At 34.4% G+C, this 20,930-nt stretch overlaps 1 protein-coding gene across 5 annotated transcripts in view; it reads left to right on the top strand.

Annotated features, from left to right (window-relative positions):
• Positions 1–20,930, top strand: part of mctp1a (multiple C2 domains, transmembrane 1a) — a 257,558-nt gene that overhangs the window by 129,338 nt on the left and 107,290 nt on the right. For all 5 annotated transcript variants that reach the window (XM_087254125.1, XM_087254124.1, XM_087254123.1 and 2 more), the window contains 2 exons: positions 12,418–12,511; positions 20,439–20,541. In XM_087254125.1, coding sequence (XP_087110251.1) covers positions 12,418–12,511; positions 20,439–20,541 — 197 coding nt within the window. The remainder of the gene's footprint in view (positions 1–12,417; positions 12,512–20,438; positions 20,542–20,930) is intronic.

Raw genomic sequence — 20,930 nt, 5'->3', positions numbered from 1 at the left:
ATTGAGAACTAAGGATCTCAATTAAGACCATTCTTGCATAATTATTTAACAAACGTCTTGATTTATCTTCACTAATGTCTTGTTTTTTGAGAAGATTTTCATGAATCCAATCCATGTTCTTGCTTTAAGTTTAGATGTTTGAGGTATATTAACCCATGCTCAAACTAAGCCATTCTAATATTCAACATGTAGACAACCATAAGGTGTTTTGGAGCATTGCTGCATCTCTCAATTAAAACTTTGCTCATTAAATGTGGTGCTTTAATGAAGCAGCACATTGAAGTTGTCTCTCTCAACGTATATATGCCACATAGATGGTGCTGAATTGCATCTCAGTTGGCGTCAGGTTCTCAGACCTGGCAGAACCTCAGCAATATGACCTCCTTTTGAAAAGTGCTCAACCTCTGCGGGCCAGAGATTGGTTCAGGCCTGTAGAGAGAAGGATCGGGCCTCCCCGCTCTCTGAGGGACGGGAGAGAGGAGCTGATTGGGATAGAGAGCTGTGAAGGAGAGTGGTAGTGGGGGGCTGTGACAGGCTCTTTTCAGGCAGGGTGTGCTCTTGAAAGGCCCGGGCTGAAAGGAGCACAGTGTCCCTATGCGGAGGCCTTTGGCCCATCATGGCCCCGAGGCCCTCCAGTCCTCACTCTAGCACAATGCTCTCAGCCTCTCGCTTTGTCTTTAGCCTGTTAACCCTTCGTTCGCTGCTATTTGCAGCTCTCTGCCACCTCTTTACATGCCAATGGCGAGAAACAAAAGAGCCACTTTTTGTTCGCACTCTTGTCTGCTTGATACAGCTGCTCTCGGGGGTAACGTGACAGAAGAAGCTCTCGGATTGCGACTGTTTTTAGAGCGCCAATGTGTTTAGATTTGCTTCCGCAGGCTCAGCGTGTTTCGCTAACCTGGTTCTCGGTCGAAACGCGGGTTTGTGCGCAATGCTCTGCTCTAATTGAAGTGGGAAGTCATGCTGGGAGATGTGTTTGATCTCCGGTTAAGTACCAGTGGAAAACACTCCACAGGCCAAACGGCGGACGGGTGACCTACATAACCGTGCGCATAACGGGCTAGCGGCGTCATTGCTCTGTGACGCCAATTTATCGCACCATGTGCACTAGGGGGAGCTGTTGGACTGGATTTGGAAGGAAAAAGTAGCATCTTATGACAAGGAAAGGGGGAACGGCGAGGTACTGGTCGCTGGGATGGGAGGGGCTGGTGTGCAAAATGAAAAGAAAAGCTATTTCACCTTGCACAACACCAGTTTTTTTTTGTGGTAAAGCATAGATGTTCTGTTCCCTTATTCCCCACCCGCTCCCCCACCTCGTGCTCTGGATCCAGGCATTCATTAGCACCCTTGCCTGCAGTCCGATGGGGAGAGATATGCTCAAGAGAAGATGGGGGCTAAATGGAGGATGGGACAGTGAATTCGAGAGAGAGAGAGAAAAAAAAGAGTTTAATTTGTCCCCACTATTAGCATATTCCCGGTTCCCTTCTTGAAACCCATCCGCTGAAGTGAATTTAATAAAGATGTACCTCATCAAGCATGGCAGATAACAGAAAGTGCTGGTGTTAGGGCTGCACAATACGCCTCAAACAGATTAGCTTAGGCAAGGTGCTGATGGTCCACCAATATGAGAGGCGAGAGCATGGGATGCTTTTGTACCTTTCTATCAGCGAACGATCAGCCGTCGGAAGATAAACGAATAGCCAAGCTAAGCTCCCATAACTAGTTATCAACGCTTAACGTTAAAGTGCCAGGAGGCTGCTGACGTCCTCCAAACAAATAAAGTGTTTAAGAGCGGGAGGTGGTAGTGATGGTCAGGGGGGGAGGTTTTGAAATGCTGTGAAACTGCAGATGCTCCCAATTTAAACTGTGGATGTCCTCACTTGCCGGGGATGGGGGTTGGGGGGTTGCACAGAACGCAATTAAGTCTTTTAATGCAGCATTGCACCAGCCTCAGATACATCATTAAAGTGGAGGAGGCATATCAGATGAGTTGCAGCGCTTTGCATACAGTGTGTGTGTGTGTGTGTGTGTGTGTGTGTGTGTGTGTGTGGGCCCGAGTGGCTTGTCAAGGTGTGTTAATGGCAGAGAATGAAGACGTCTGTCGCCGTCTACCTGTCATTCAGCATGTCATGTCATATCTCCAACTCTTTCATTTACTGCTCAGGGTTTACAATACGACATGGGTGAAATATATGTAAGTTTTTTTATTTATGTAGACACAGCTGTCAGAAATTGATTTCGTTTAAAATAAATACTGGTAACTTTTTACTGTAAGATTTGATATGTAGAATTATTTAAGGCAAAGTTTATGATTAACAAAGCTGTCACAATTAAATATAATCTACTTGAACTGGGATTAAAGTAAAATTACTATACATAATCATTATCATTATTAACAATAATACATACAACACTACTACTACTACTACTACTACTACTACTAATACTAGTAGTAGTAGTAGTAGTAGTAGTAGTAGTAGTAGTAATAATAATAATAATAATAATAATTATTATTATTATTATTAATAATAATAATAATAATAATATAATAATGATAATATATTATTGATACATGCACAAAAGAACAATATAACAACAATAAAATGATCAGCAACAACAATAATAACAGTAATCACAATAAAATAAATCATAACAAAATCATAATTAAAATGATAAAATAATAAAAAACAATACAAATCAATCTACAAACAATATTTTAATTTTCATACTACTACTACTACTACTACTACTACTAATAATAATAATAAAAATAATAATAAAATAATAATAATAATAATAATAATAATAATAATAATAATAATAGGGTTGCACGGTGGCGCAGTGGGTAACATGTTCACCTTACAGCAAAAAGGTTGCTGGTTCGAGCCTCGTTTCTGTGTGGAGTTTGCATGTTCTCCCCATATTTAAGTGTTTGTCCAAAAACATGGGGTATAGGTGAATTTGGTAGGCTAAATTGTCCCTAGTGTTTGTGTGTAAATCAGTCTGTATGGATGTTTCCCAGTGATGGTTCGCAGCTGAAAAAAAAAAATAGAAATAGAAATAAAAATAAATAAATAAATAAATAAATACATAAATAAATAAATAAATAAATAATAATAATAATAATAATAATAATACATGCCAAAGTAACAACAATGCAATCTGCAACAACAACAACCATAATCATAATACATAAATCAAAATAATAAAAATCTATACAAATAAATCTTTTTACTTACTATTAATTGTAATGAATGTTAAAATGAAATCAAGTCATATACATTCACATTCATTAACAAATATAACTATTAATTTAAGAATTAGTAATATAATAATAATAATACTAATAATAATAATAATAATAACAATAATACTAATAATAATAATAATAAAATAATAATGCATGCACAAAATAACAATATAACAACAATAAAATTAGCAGTAGCAATAACAACTATAATTAACATACAAAAAAATGAAAATCTCTATAAATAAATCTGTAATAATAATAATAATAATAATAATAATAATAATAATAATAATAATAATTTTATATTTGCTTATTGTACATGTTGATGCATGATAAATGAACACAACTCATATATATTCACATTAATAAACAAATACAAATATAAATTCATAAATTTGCAATATAATAATATTTATAATAATAATAATAATAATAATAAAACGGTAATGCAATAATTTATATTCCATGCGCATTTAACCCCACTCATACTGTCGTTCAGGATTTTAACAATAAAAACAATGAGCCTCAAATGCGATTGCATCAGTCTTTAAGCGGTCATTTCCCAGTTATATTCCCAGACAGCAGCACTGTATCTGTGCTTCACAGCTGCTGTTGTAAGCAGAGCGAAATTATGCATTTTAATAGTAGTCGGGCGAGTGTGGTGCGACTTGTGTGTAATGGACGTTAATGGCCATCAGGGCCAGGGTGACCTCTGCTGAAGTGGAGGCGCACAGTTCCTCTCTGGCCCTGTCACTCGCTTCCAAATCAAAATGTGAACAACTACACCAATGTGTGTGTGTGAAAGGATGGAAAGTAGGAGGAAAAGAGTGAGAGAGCAGCAAAAGGAGGGAGGGAGGGAAGAGGGAGAGGGGGGGAAGCTGTTAGCATTCCATTTTTATTATGACATTTCACAGTCATCCGATTTAATGTCCCCTGACCGGATTGTCCGGCTGGAGACGGTGGGCTTGAAATGTTATTTAGAGCATTGATAAAAGGTGAGCGCCTGCGAGATGACAGCGAGTCATAAGGCTCCGCGCGGTGACATTCATTTTCTCCACAACAGAGATGGAATAAGACGTCACCATGACAAGCTGTCACTCAAAACACAGTCCCGCCATCTCACCCCTCCCCTGCTCTCCCTTTTCGGTCCCTACTGTCTGGTTGGGGGTTAGAAAGGGTTTTGTGTGTGTGCGCAAGTGTTTAAGCTCTACCCCTTTTCCTGTAATGGGACTAAAGCACACTCTTCTTCTGCCTACCATATGAGTTGGCCTTGCTTTCCCTGCCCCAAAGCTGAGGGGGGTGCGAAAATATATTCTTCAGCCTTTCATTAAAAAAATAAAGAGGCCTCATCTCCTGAGCTTTTCAATCTTCTTGCCTGTCTTTTGAGGACTCTGAAAAGCCAGCACCCTTTGCAATTCACAAATTCCTCTGCTATGGAAATGCACCAATAAAAAAGTCACTTTCTTCAAAGCCGCGATAATCATAAATAACAAGCGCTTGATATCTACTGAGAAATCGTGTATTGAATGTACTGTATGTCTGAAAAGTGCCCCCCCTCCCCAATCATTGCTTTTCTTTTTTTGTCTCCCTATCAGAGGATTTCTTTTAACAATAATATCGTCGGTAACAGGCGAAGGCAGTCCGAGTGTATAATGAATTAAGTCTGCAGCCTGGCCCTGACTTGAGAAATTCAAATTATAATTATTCCTCTGGGTATGTGACGGGCTTATTGCCAAAAAAGAGAATTAAAGCGAAGTCTCCAGTGCTTTTGAAGGCTCACCAGTGAGATTGTGTCGTCTCTGTCAGTCCAGCTCTATTCACTTCGTGCACGCAGCAAAGCGTCCGTCTGGAAATGTCACAAGAGTTTTCTTCAAGTTTTACTGCGGTTCAAGTGGAGGGCAGAGATGTTCGGACGTGTTTTATTGAAGTTAATGGACAACTTTCTGTTAGTGTGCATTTATTGGACACCTAGAAAGCAATTTAAACATGAGTGACACTTTACAATACAGGATACATAGCTATCCAAATACTTTAAAAATAATATTTCAAAACCTTCCGTTGTGTATTGTTTTTAGAAAATATCTAAAATCTTTTTTTTTTTTTTCAGATTGGCCTTTGTAAAATGAAAGTTTAAAATGGCTTAAAAGGGTTTGATGAATTTATATTATACCTCAATTGTTATAGCTTTTGTTTGTTTTATATTGGTTTATTTATTTAACGTGATTTTGTTTTATCCAATATTTGTAATTCTTTTATTTTAATATAGCTTAGGCTATTTTATCTGACACTTTTATCTGATATTTTTAATGCTTTATGCCTTTCTGCTGTATTTTATATTTAAATACAAATATTAAAAGAAAGAAAGAAAGAAAGAAAGAAAGAAAGAAGGAAATAAAGAAAGAAAGAAAAAAAGAAAGAAAACCAGCCACTCATGACATTGACCGACCTGTGCCCTTTCACTCTGTCTTTCAGACACATGCATCTAAACGCGCACGTTTCATGCACAAACACCTTTTAGACTTGACATAAACGCTTGACAACTGAAAGATACCGGCTGCTGTGTCTTTAATGTGGTGTAAAGATTATTATGCATTATTGAAACAACAAGGAGGATGCAGTAAAGAAATATCACTTATTAAATGAAAACTGCTTTATTATTTTATGCAACACCTTTAAATTTAAAAGGGAAACGTAAGGGCGATCCTCTTAGCCAGCATCAGGACATGGACGCACTGGGGCTCTGCTTTTGCACATGTCAGTGTTTATGAATGGATTACATCTAAAAGAAGAACACGAGTAATCTTTACAAACTATACATCAGACTATGGCTACAACCCTCAAGCAGTCATTGTAGCTAGTTGTTTTCAAATCAAATCACTCTTTTTTATTTTAAAGCTTATAAAGTGTATTTGCTAAATTTGTATGAGTTGAACAGAAAACGCTTTTAGATATGGAGTAAATATCATTGTAATAAAAAGACACACACGCATTCATTGTTGTACACACTTTTGAAAGTTAAGGAGTCCACAGTTGAACATCCCATTCAATGCATTTAGTCCACTGACACAATAGTGTTGCGTTATGAATGGTTGTTTGTTTGTTTATGTCATCGTTTCTTCCAGAGACCTATTGCAAAAAAAAAACACTAGCCTATAAGGTGTTTAATAGAATATCTTAAACTGACCAGTAACTATGTTTTTTCTTTCCCATGGAATTTGCGACCTTAGTTGGCTAACGATAAATTTCAGAAACGCACCCCTGAACAGGTTGTTTGATTTGTGGGGCATTTGCTCATACTGGCCCAACAACGGAAAAGTGATTGTTCCTTGCGCCACTTAGTGGATATTGCGATGAGCACCAAAATGTTAGTTTTTTTTTTAAACGAAAAGGCAGCGTTTGCTGCTGCAGCACTACGCTTGAAGAAACATTAATTCTCAGTTTCCACATCTGTAGGAACATTAACAGTACCTTTGTTAAAGTATTTATTTATGTTAGTTAACGTTAGCAGGGGCGGATTAAACCAATAAGCAAGGTAAGGGGCTGCTTAGGGCCCCAGGACATCTGAGGGCTCCAATAAATATCTGAAAGTGTAAATTATACCTATAAACTATATATAACAATAATATATAACATAGCATTTTCTATCATATTTTGTATAGTAAGAGTCAAACAAATACAAATTACATCATTAAATATTATTTAAAATACAATAAAACATAGTATCTTTATAATAATGTAATGTTATGCAATTTTTAAATATTTTAAAATATCCTCCATTCCCAATCATGGAGCAGTCCAGCAGTCAAATTCGTCAACAGTCAACTTTATCAAATTAAATAAGTGTAGTTAAGTCAAAATATTCTGAAAGTTAATTCTACTCATTTGAGTTTTGAACTCAGTGTTGAAGGTAATGAGTTAATTAAATACCTCATTACTTTAGCTTAAATGGATTAAGTTCACAGTACTTGTTAGGGTTAGTTTTTCAAACTTAAATGGTTTGTTGCAATTGGTTTTCTCAAATGGTTTGAGTTACATTATTTTATTGCGTTTTACAGTGCATATATTTTTTATTTTTAGTTGTAAATTCATAAAAATAATAAATGATAAATGATAAAAATTCATAATGATTTAGATAAAACGTAGAAAATAAGATTGAGTGACATAAAAAAGTGACAGCAAAATAAATACAAATTAAATAAAAGTAGAAAGAGTGCATTTCAGGACTTGGGCTCCATGGCTGGTGTTGCTTAGGGCCCCTAAATCATTAAATCTGCGTCTGAACATTAGTTAATGAACAGCTGTGCGTTGATGAATGAATAAAGTTAATGAATAACTTTCATTAACTAATGTTCAGACGCGGATTTAATGATTGGTTGATTGGTTAACGTTGGTTAACGTTAACTTACGGTGCGTTAATAATGTTAATAAGCACAGTGTTGTATTTAATGATAGTAAATGTTAAACTATGATTAATAAATGCTGCATTGTTCTTTTTTTTTTGTATTAATAAATACATTAACCAACATGTACTATGTGTCCAGTAATCTAAAGTGTTACCGAAACATGTTTTGGCATAAAGTCTTAGAGTTTAAAATTTACTTTAAACATACATACACTGTAAAATATTTGACCTTAAGTTTACAGTAAATTACTGGCTAATAATTGCATTACTTTCAAAGTAATGTACTGTATGTAAATTCACAGTTAATTACTGTGAGTTACTTCATAATAACAATAATCCTGTAAATATGTCTAAATATCAAAAAAGTTGTGGCGACCCCGGATTAATAAAGGGACTAAGCCGACAATAAAATGCATGAATGAATGATCCAAAAAGTTCCTGTATTAGCATAAAAGTAAATGTGTATTATTTTCTGTTAAATAATGTATATATATATGTATATATGTATATGTTAAATAATGTTCCTATAGCTAACGTGCGAAAGATAAATTAATTTTACAATAATTTGCAATATGAATAAATTCTGTAATGTGACACTAATGTTATTTACTGTGAAAAATGACAGTAACATTCTGGAAATTTATTACAGTGTATATATTTACAATGGATATGCACAGCTAGAGTTTTAAAGCCAACTATACACTTCCGGTGAAAGCTTAACAAGCATTTCACAAGGTTGTTTTTACAGCAGCGACGCAGTGGTGCAGTAGGGAGTGCTGTCGCCTCACAGCAAGAAGGTTGCTGGTTCAAGAATTGGCTGGGTCAGTTAGCGTTTCTGTGTGGAGTTTGCATGTTCTCCCTGCGTTCACATGGGTTTCCCCCACAGTCCAAAGACATGTGGTACAGGTGAATCGGGTAGGCTAAATTGTTCATAGTGTATGAGTGTGTATGGACGTTTCCCAGAGATGGGTTGCGGTTGGAAGGGCATCCACTGCGTAAAACATGTGGTGGATAAGTTGGTAGTTCGTACCGCCGTGGTGACCCCAAATTAATAAAGAGACTAAGCCAAAAATGAATTAATGTTTTTTACACCATCAATGTTGTAAAGTAATTACAATACATTCAAATAAATAGACTTAAGCATTCACTTAGTTTTTCAAGCGTAAAACGTTATGAAAGACCGTTGTAACCACTAGCATCGTCAGTAGAAACTCCATTGAAAATACTGGAGTAAAATAAACTGTCATATTTTAAAGACATGGCGGGGGGAAATGGAATTTAATGCAGTGCTTCTTGTCCGCTCTGGGACCCACTTCATATGGTATATCTAACAGACAGTGAAGACCGCTGATTTTTAGAGAAATCAGATTCTAACTGTGACAATTTTGTAATGGAAAGACAGTTCACCGGAAGCCCTTGGGCTGCCTGGCTGAAAATTAAAAGTCTGTGTGCATATAGCCCATAAGTAGATATCTAATAATAAATGTATTATTGCAAATATTATAATGATTCTTTTTGAATGATTTAATATCCTGACACAATTTAAGAAAAAAGAGCAGAATACTCAAACAAATGACTTTGCATCTTTTTGTGTAAGTTATTTATTTTTCATACACACATTTAATTACTTTAAGTGTGGTTTTAGCTGTTGTTTTTTGTTTGATGAAATGCTACATACTTTAAAGTGTTGATGAAAGTGAGCGGACAAGGGAGAGAAAGAAAACGATCACTCATGCTGTGACCACACAGTTAGCGTGTGATGCCTAGTTTGTTTCATGGCTAAATGTCAGCCCCTTTAATGCTACAAAAGACACACAAAGGAACTGTAATGGAGTATTATGGTCTCTCAATGAGAGGCTTTTATCGGTATAAGCGTAATTGACTCGCTCATAAATCATGCTTAAGTGTCTTTGCTGATGCACTTGTCTTTGAGCAGTTTATCCGCCTCCCGAAGATTTACTGTTTTAGAAATTGGTGGCGTCTGTGCTAGCATTTTCTGTTTTCTTTTCGTTTAATTGCTCACAGAGTTATCTAAAACTGAATGTGTCGAATCATAAAAGCTTTTTTGGAGGAACATGAATGTGAGTATGGATATATATGCACTTTGAAAGTAAATTGATGTTCATATATTCATTTACTGTTTAGTTGTATTGATTTATATCCTCGTCTAGGTTTTTAAAAACCTTTTATATGCATCATATTTTTTATTATTAATCTGTATTTGTTCCAAACCATGCAATAATTTATTTCAGTTGCTCAAACTGGTTTATAAAGTTTAAACTATGATTGATCTACAGCAAGGCAATATCCCTGTATCACACCTCATGAAAAAAGTTTTATTTGTGTTTAGACTAATTTTATTTCAGTAGTTTAGTTATTTAAGCAGTGCAGGTGTACATACGGCACAGTGTTTGGACATGGTTGTTTCTACATTACATGTTCTATCTGACATTTTTGTCAAAATTAAGTTATTCATATATTCTTATTAAATGAAAAATTGTTTAAATTTTGGGGTGTTTTTTATAAGTTGTTAAAATTTTAAGACTTTTTATTTAAAAAATAAATGTTTCACATACTGTTTGCTATGGAATGCAAAAGCTTTGAAGCGCAATATCTCAAAATCCTTCAAAACACAGATAGAACCTTATAAATCCAAGATGACACTATCTGAATGTTTGTTTGTTTTTTTTTTTGTTACAAAGTGTTATTAATAATATTTGAATGATATCTAGTGCAAAAACAATCAACAAATGTTTTTGGGTGCCTCTTTACCACATTTCCAGTTAACCTTAGCTATCCATATTAATATACCGTACATTAAAAGTAGTAATATTTAGTAGTAAATATTATTTAATAGAGCTCAGCGTAGAGTTGCACCAGCTGTTCGTAAGTTCTTTCCTAAACTGGAACGTAAAGTCCACACTTTGGGCTTAGTAACTACTAGCTAGTTTTTAACAAAATTCGTTCTCACTTCAGCTGCACCACACGTTCTTAAGGCAAACTGTAGTTAGTAGGTCGAAAGCTCTCCGTAAAGTCATGCGTAGTTGCATTAAATTGTGTAATATCCAATAAAAAGCATATACATCATTAAACTGCTTTAAAATTCTGCAACTAATGCATCTATATAACTGTCCTATGAATATTACATTTTAAAAAATCACATTTTTATAGTAAATTACAATCAGTCACTATAACAGTTGACGCACACACCTGCATCATGAGCCATGAATGCACGCGAAATACACAGAAAGTTCTCAAAACATTGAACTTGAATTTTTTATATCCTACACATGAAAGAGAAAAGAGCAATGGGAGAACTCAGTCATAAAGAAATTCTCATTTTAATTAATGGATACAATTAACACATAACACTCCTTGAAAATAATGAAACTCACAACCCTAAAAAAGGGAGATTTATAGGGAAAATAAGGCTGTGAGTAGAGGTAGATCATTCTTCATTAAGATCGCAAGCTCCTCTATATAAACTAATCATCATCTCTTTTCTATTGTTATACATGGGGGGGAGGGGCTGCTGTAAATATTTAGTTTGAACGTAGCGTTACGTTTAAACTTAGTTCATTGGTGCAACACTAAAATATTTAGTAGTGTGTAAATTGTAACTTAGTGTCTCTTTAAGTCATGTTTTAACATACGCACTGCTGGTGCAATCAGCCCCAGGTGACTTGAATTAACAACAAACAAAGATGAATAATACTGCGAGAACTAGGGCTGTGCGATTTGAGGAAAATATCTAACTCAATTTTTAACAGAGATTTGATTTGTGATTTAATTTTGTAGTCAAGCTTCAGCTCAATATTCTGCATCGTAGCTTCTTACTGCTAAAATGCAGTGGGGTTTAGTTAATAAAAAGAACTGAAATTGAACTTTGCTGTTGCTAGCTACTAGAATGAGTGTCACTAGCAATACTTTTAGTTGATTTTTTTAGCAAGACACTCCTCATAAAGCAACCTGTGGTACTTTTTTAGGTGCTGGTAGTGGCAACAATTCTGCGACAGCTCTTACAAATGATCTGTCTTTGATCGGTGTCTGTGATTTTGAAACCAAAATATTTCCATATTACCGAAGTGCTGTTTTTCTTTGATAGTACAACTGTCGCACAGAGACGGCTGTCACACATTTGCTTTAGGTATATATAATATAATACACATATATTTCACACTGCATGCCGTAATTGCGATTCAATTTCGAACAGCCCTCATGAGAACTACTCTATTCATACTGTATAATCCTCATTTTTACTTATTGATAGTGAATGCATGGATTATACAGTATAATATGTAATAGATTACATAATGGTTCTTATTGCAAATTGTTGGCATTTTTTGGATGAAATTTTTCAGATACCTCGAAAATGAACCATGATAATTTTATAGCAGTTGTATAATCACAGTTTTTGCAACATATGTGATGTTTAAACTGTGGTTATTGTGGTAAAACCTGTTTAATTGGTGGTTACTGGGGTTTAACTGAAATCCTGGTTTAATTTTCATAAGGGTTGTTAATGTATGCAGTGAAATTCATTCTTTATTGAAGTATCTTAAATGTTCAAATGTTTCTCTGACAATTCATGTTTATTTTTATGTTTATTTTATAGCGCTTTAATAATGTAGATTGTGTCAAAGCAGCTTAACAAAGAAGTTCTAGTAAATTGAAACTGTGTCAGTCCGGTTTTAGACAGACCAGACAACTGTATAGTTTTCTCCTGTACTCTCAAATACATTTTTTCCTTCTTTGACCTCAACAGAATGTGCTGAGATCCTTTCACAACATTAAAGATGTGGGCATGGTGCAGGTGAAGGTGATCCGTGCCGAGGGGCTGATGGCAGCTGATGTTACAGGTAAAAAAATCCTTCCTCAGACACATACAGTGATCCTGACATACGATTTCTCACTTCGTTTTTCCGCACTTACTGATAAAGACTATCATTTCCCTTGGAATGGTCAGCAGGAGGCTGATACTATTGCTTTGGATCGTTGTGCTAATGGATCGTTGGCTTCTCAGATCACTGTTTCTCTTAAATGCTTTTTTTTTGTGTGTGTGTGCGTCTGCTCTGGTTTCCATTAATTCTTACTTTTAATTAGGTCTGCAGTGGACAGGCCTAGTTTCTGGCATTATGAATTATCAAGTTGAAAAAAAAAGGATTGGAGATGGTGCAGTGGGTTGATTCTTATTCAGAGTCGGATTGAGACAAACACACTCACCTTGGGTCATTCATTAATACGGTAGTTAAAATGCATATAAAATTCTTTTTTTTTTGGGCTGTTCTTGCTGAAACTGTGACCTCATTGCATCTGAATCATCAGCTGTTTCTCAGCTGTTGTGGTATATCCATAAAAAACATACTGTATATGAGACTTGCAACTTTGGTTGAAATATGAATATGCCACTGCATTATAAAATGTGATAACCATTAGTTTTTCTCTTAAATACTTTTGATTTTCTTGGTATTAAAGTGATAGTTAACTCATATTAGATTTTTTTTTATCATCATTTACTCAACTTTCACTTGTTACAAACCTTTTTTTTTTTTTTCCGTAACACATGATACAATATTTTAAAACATTTTGGAAACCTGTCACCATCTTCCAATAGTATTTGTTTTTCCTGTTTGGAAAACATATATAGTATTTGGAAGTCATGGGTTATAGGTTTCTGACATTTTTCTTCTTTTGGGTTTAATAGAAAAAAAAAAACCCATTAACTTATGAAACCGCTTGAGTAAATTCTTGAGTAAAATCTTGAGTAAATTAAACTGTTTTGGGGGGAACTAGCTTTTCGACTTAGATGTTATGTTAATAAATAATTTAGTTGGAGCACTTTGGCCGTTGTTTATTTGTGTTACGTTGTCTCAGGAGTCATGTTTAAGTAGAGACCATAACATCAGTCATAAAAAGAATCATAAAAAAACGAGTTGAAAAAAATAGTTATTCTGTTAAATAAAAGCTTGATAAGAGATAAAAATATGATAAGTTGATTTGATTTGAAGTAATTGAACAATAAAAAAAAAAACGTAAACTCGACACGTGATCCTAAGACAACGTAACATAAATATACAACAGCCAACATGCTCTAATCATTCATTCATTCATTCATTCATTCATTCATTCATTCATTCATTCATTCATTCATTCATTCATTCATTCATTTTTCTTGTCGGCTTAGTCCCTTTATTAATCTGGGGTCACCACTAAATCATTTATTAACATAATGTAATCAGCAAAACAATAAAAAATGACAATAGATGGGGAACCCAACAACATAATAAATAACAACCAAACAAACAAACAAACAAACCTAAAACTGGTTGGGACTCTCCACCCCAAACGAATGTCGAAAGGAAAGTAAATAGGAAAACACAACAATAAAGCTGTCAGAAACTTTGGTTGGCGTGGAGGAATGAGCGAGAGACAGAAGTGGGCTTCTGTTCATTTTAAAAGCCTGACGTCACCAAATCAACCTATAGAAAACTGAAAATGGTAAAATGACAAACGAGATCAATTGAAAATAGAGCCGGGCGACATGGCAAAAATGCAATCTCAATACTTATTTTCCATACTGAATAATAACGATACCGGATATATTTCAATACAAATATCATAAATATATAAAATATAAAGACAAGAAATTTGTCTTTAACAGAATTTGTAATTAGATTTATTAAACCCCCTAAATTGTTAGCCCCCCTGTTTATTTATTTCTGCAATTTCTGTTTGACAAAGAGAAGATTTTTTCAACACATTTCTAAACAAAATATTTTTAATAACTCATTTCAAATAACTGATTTATTTTATCTTTGCCATGATGACAGTAAATAGTATTTTATTAGATATTTTTCAAGACACTACAGCTTATAGTGACATTTAAAGGCTTAACTAGGTTAAGTAGGTTAACTAGGCAGGTTAGGGTAGTTAGGCAGGTTATTGTATAACGATGGTTTGTTCTGTAGACTATTAAGAAAAAAATAGCTCAAAGGGGCTTATAATTTTGACCTTAAAATGTTTTTTTAAAAATTATAAACTGCTTTTATTCCAGCCAAAATAAATCAAATAAATCTTTCTCCAGGAAAAAAAATAAATATTATCAAACATTCTGTGGAAATGTCCTTGCTTGCTCTGTTAAACATAATTTGGGAAATATTAAATAAATAAATTAATAAAAAATAAAAGAGGGGCTAATAATTCTGCTTGCAACTGTACAACCATGCAACAATCACACAATAGCAACACTCATCAACACAACAACATCCATTTAAAACTTAAAAACCAAATTAGCGTTCTACATTTTATTGCAGATCATTCCTGACAACCACCCTGTTTACTTTAAACAGTGATCCAATTTAAGACAACAACTGCAAATGGGATAAATAATTTTTTGTAAGCATTTCTTTGGGCTTTAGGAATCTTAAAATTAACAAATTTTAATCATAATTTTTTTTTTTAGGATTTTAAATAAAACAAATTATTCAAACATCCTCATTAAAGTATTTTTATTTTTTTTTATTTATCCATAAAGAAAGCCATTTCAATAAGAATTAAAGAAAGGATTATTCAAATATGGCATAATATATTTTTAAACAAATTATTTCTTTAAAGCTGTAATGTGTAATTTATGCAGTAAACAGAATTGCAAACATAATGTTTGTTTTCAAATATCACACTATTGTAGTCACCACCATGTTGTTCCAAACTCTATATTTCATCTGTTAACCTTAGCTATCCATATAGTCCATATCCATAAGTATACATGAAAAAACCTAGTTAACTAGTTAACATTAATTTCAATATTAAAGCATGACTGTTGATGCCATTATTGGGGTAATAAATGTTTATTAGAGCTCAGGTGACTCGAATTAACAATGAAAAAAAATTAATAAATACTGTGAGAAATACTATATACTCCTCGTTTTTACTCATTGTTAGTTAATGCACAATTTATATATTATGTAATGATCTTGTTGTAAATTGTTAGCATTTTTTGGACACAATTAGGTCTGAGAAGGGATGTTTACAGCTGCTTTGAACATTAGCCATGCTGTTCTGTTTTATTTTATAGTAAAGTGTAGCATGACTTAAGTATGACCAATTTTATTAAGCTACACTGTGTACCAGTCTTCTTCCAAACTCTTATATCTTATCAGCACGAAAATCACAACCCAAAGTTTGTTTTTGCCACCATTTTATACCTGCAAAATGTTTTGCTTGAAAGGTTTTGCGTATTTGTCCACTTATGTGGGAAATAAAGCTGAGAATTGCAGCACAAGAATATTAATCAAGGCTGCACAATCGCTTGCAGACAAGGTGTGAGGCGGCAGAAATAAACATAGCGATCAGAGACGGCATGGAGGTCATTAGCACCTTAAGTCACTCTTAAGGTGGAGCATCTCGCGAGGTTCTTCTCCGCTAAGCGCTTTGCGTTCGCTGTCTCTCTAATCGCCTAATCGACGCCTTTAATTAAGACGTGCTCAATGGCAGACCACCGCCACCCCTCCTCCCCTCTCACACCCCTCAGCCTCCCCCTTTCCCAGTTCTGCACTTTACCCGGTCCTCTCTCCGGGGGTCCGGCCCACGACGTTGACCTCGTAGCGCGGCGTGGCGTTCCCTGGGGAACCGCGGCCTCCTCATGAGCTCTGATTTCACACTCCTGTCTCGCCACAAAGCACCGGCGCACAAAGCTTTTCTAAGAGCCCACGGACTCACCGTCTCAATCGGCCCTGGCACCGAGGTGTCAGCCAACAAGGTTACGGGCCACGGAACAGTGCCTTCTCTAATAGAGAGCTCACTGGAGACAGCGAGAGTCCTGGAAAAGTGAGTGGACAACCAATGAAAAAGGAGAGGGAAATCTTAGGTCTCTTTCTTGCATCAGCATGTGTGTGTGTGTGTTGTTTTTTTCCTCCTCTCGTCCCACCCCTCCTTTCTGTCTGTTTTTCATTGTAATTAATTGAGGCTTTTATCTGGAGTGCCTCCACTCCAGGCCAGCAGGATAAATGGTGACAGTGTGTAAAACCAACAGTATTTAGGGACCCGAGCCTTCTGAATAGAGTCACTCAGTGCTGTAGATCGCTTAAGATGCAGACATCACCGGGTAGAATCAGTTTTCAGACAACAGCAGGAAGTATTCTGTTCTGGCCGCCATCAGTGTATTTGTTTGCCATAATCCAATGCTCAGGTAGCTCTGCTCAACAGCGTTCCTGGATTTCATTTAAAACGCCTTCCAGACGTGAAAAATGTAATTACCGTTTCGTACGTCAGTGTGCGGCGCACTCATCAAATTGCAGCAGGAATGAGGTTGAACTCATCTCGGCGGTCTGTGAGGATTTGGCCAGAATTAACCCGCAGAAAGCGTCTGCTCGGCCACACCTGGGGAGTCAAAGTTTCATTCAGAACCAAGCGTGTAATTTGCTCAGACAGCCGCCTCAACGACACGTAGCAGTTTGTCGTCGAGGATGACCGAGTGTCAGCGTGGGGAAATTGAATAGGGGTGGGACATCAGTATACATTCATTTAAAAAGATGCAAATTATTTTTGAACGATTAAAATGTGCACAATTACTAGGAGAAGTCATGGTAAATTAAGCATATGAGGGAGTAAATTGTAAACGAGCGCTGGAGTTGATTGAAAAAAGGAGAAGGATTTACTTCTGTTTAATTCTTGATTCATAATTCTATCTACATAATGGATTTCTGAATGCAGTCATTTTTATACTATAGAATAAACTGCATATTGAACTGAAATATACTTCTAGGGTTGTGGCAACTCATTTTATAATTTCAAAAACACCATAGTCTAATTATCTTAATTTTAACTTAATCAAAAGCTTTTTTTTTTTTTAAAGAAAATTCTGCAAATCAATAAAAAATTTTTTTAATTGTTTTAATATTTATTCACATTTTAAATAAATGCTTTCTTATTGCATGTACTGTAGTTTCAAATGAAAATATTACTCCGGTAATTATTACTTTTATTACTATTACCATTAACTCCAGAACTAACTACTGCTATTCAAATGTACACAACAGACCTTCAATAAATCATTCAAGCCTCCCAGTCATTGACTTTTCTAAAATTGCTTTATTTACAATTCCCAGATATTAAGAATTGTTTAGATAAAAATCTAAAAAGTGAGACATTTATACCTACAAGCCTCAACGTGGGTCAAATTTACCCACAATAAAAAATGCTTGTATTTATGCACTGCTTATGTTTTTGAAATTACTCACCAATGACTTTTACTTTCAATTTCACTCACTGAATTAGTGGTTATAATAAACGAAAAAGTCACAATGACTAAAAGAAGGCGATTTGTAGAGCTATTAAAACACAAAATGCAATGAATGATGGAGAATCTGGAGAAATAAGTTATGCATCTGAGTAATATGGCTCGAATTTAGATATTTTAACCTACTCATTAATGTTCATACTTTATTGCTGTTCTTCTACTAAAATAATCTTGTTATCTTGAGTCCAGACACTTTTTATTTACAGTGGCAAAAAACAGCGATACAGTATATATATATATTTTTTTTGCAATTTCTAAACAAAATTTGTGCTGGGTAATATTTACCCCCTTTACGATTTTACATTTCTAGTGTTAATAATAATCATAATCAAAACATAATCATAATAATAATAATAATAATAAGAAGAAGGAATTCTAATATTGAAGGAGTGATTTCTGAAGGATCATGTGACTAAAGACTGGAGTAATGAACCTGAAAATTCATCTTTAAAATCACTGGAATAAATTAAATTACAAACTCCTTTTGAGCAGGTATTTTATAGTGCAATAAAATTTCAAAATTTTACTATTTGAACTGTATTTTTGATTAAATAAATGCAGCCTTGGTGAGTAGGAAGAGCTTATTTAAAACATTTGGTAGTGTATGTAATATACAGTACAAAAAACAGAGTCAAACATACACTCTCAGAAATAAAGTACGTGCGCCGTCACTGTGGTGGTACTTTTTCAAAAGGTACAGGTTTGTACTTAAAGGGTCCATATTTGTACCTGAAAATTATATATAGGTACCTAAGAAGTTTAAGGTATTAATATGGACCTTTTAGGTACAAATTTGTACCCTTTGAAAAGGTACCACCTCAGTGACAGCTCACATACCTTTTATTTCTGATAGTGTATATTTTGACCATGAATTGAATTTATATGCTTGGTGACATTTTATTGGTTACTCTGACATTTATTTTGCTTGTCAGCAAAAAAAAAAAAAAAAAAACTCTGTTTTCTTTCTTTCATTTATTCGCATACAGGAAGTTGAAAGATTTCACACTTTAGTTTTACTTACAGCACATTACAAAGTCATTTTGAAATATATAAATAACCCATTAAGCATGCTTTTTTGCACCAGCTTTCAAAACAAACAACAAAAGTGCTCCCAAATGCTTTATTTGGAGATTTGTTCAAAAAAGTTTAGATCAAAGCTGATTAAGGAAGTCTGGCTTAAGAACAATATGTTTTTAAATTATGAATATGTGTGTTTACATGTGTATATTCATAGTTAATTTCAAAGCATGTAGGACAGAGGGTTTTATAAACATGCCTCTAGAGTAGACCTTTTATATTAATGCATGTTTAATGCAATCATGCATTTGAAAAATATTCTATTGAACTTTAATATTTTATATTGATATAAAATCACTTTATACTTTTCATTTATTTATGAGAAGTGCATAATGCTCTGTCAGCAGCTGGAAACTCTCATATACAGCTGACATCAGAATTATTAGCCACCCTGTTTATTTTTTCCCCCAATTTCAACACAAATTAAAACATAATAGTTTTAATAACTCATGTCTAATAGCTGATTTCTTTTATCGTTCCCATGATTACAGTACATAATATTTGACTAGATATTGAAGACACTAGTAATCAGCTTAAAGGTCAATTTAAAGTCTACTACTTTAAATTAACTTGGTTAATTAGGTTAACTATGCTGGTTAGGGTAGATAGACTCATTGTATACCACTAGTTTTTTTTTTTTTTTTTTTTCGTAGACAATCAAAAAACAAGATAGCTTAAGGGGGCTAATAAGATATTGACCTTAAAATGACTTTTTTAAAATTAGTTTTTAAATAATTAAAAACTACTTTTATTCTTGCCGAAATAAAATAAATAAGACTTCCTCCAGAAGAAAGAATATTATCAGACATACTGTGAATTTTTTTTTGCTCTGTTAAACATTATTTGGCAAATATATAAAAAAGAAATAGTATAAATAATTAAAGGGGGGCAAATAATTATGACTATACACACACACACACACACACACACACACACACACACACACACACACACACACACACATATATATATATATATATATATATATATATATATATATATATATATATATATATATATATATATATATATCATTTTTTTTTTCCTTGAAAGTTTTCTACAAATTTCTTCCATCTACGAACAGAAATGTGTGTGTGTTCACACCAGACTGAGATAAAGACATCCTAACACTGCTTTAGGGCAGCATAAAGGATGAACTGCTTATCTACCTGTGTGCAAACCACCGTATCGCTATAACAACACGAAATGACACCACAGTGGGGCAAAATGAATATATATATATATATAAAGCTTTAGCCTAGGTAAAGACAGCAGCAGTGTAGTTTGATCCAGCCCTTTAGGCTCGCAGTCCTGTCACATTTATCAGGTAGTTATTTCAGCTAGTGGATTACACTGCAGTAAATACAATGAAACTGATAAACTTAATGTGTGTGTGTGTGTGTCCCTCACAGGCAAGAGTGACCCTTTCTGTGTCGTGGAGCTCAGCAACGATCGCTTACAGACACACACCGTGTACAAAAACCTCAACCCGGAGTGGAACAAAGTCTTCACGTTGTAAGTGTCAAGAGCGCAGTTATTCATGTGTTGGAGAGTGCCTGCATTTGCATAAAATCACATATTTATAGTCTGTTGATTTATGAACTATTATAGACTAACAAGTATGCTTACATCATTGCCAGAAGTATAAGCACTGTGTATATTCATGAGCAATTGTGAACATTTGCAAGCTTTAGGCACACATAATAAGAAAATTGAAACTAAATGATTTTATTTTTTTATTTTTTTTTTTGATAATTTATCTTGCATTTACAATTCATCACCTTAGAATTATAAGGTTCTATCTGACATTATTTTCAAAATCGAGTTATTGAAAACTTACATTATGGGATGTTTTTTGATAAGTTCGTAATGCAGATAGAACCTTATAAATCCAAGGTGACGAA

This window comes from Danio rerio, chromosome 5 (assembly GCF_052040795.2).
Source record: "Danio rerio strain M-AB ecotype USA chromosome 5, GRCz13ab, whole genome shotgun sequence".
NCBI classification, from domain to species: Eukaryota; Metazoa; Chordata; class Actinopteri; order Cypriniformes; family Danionidae; genus Danio; species Danio rerio.
This window is presented reverse-complemented; position numbering and strand designations above follow the sequence as displayed.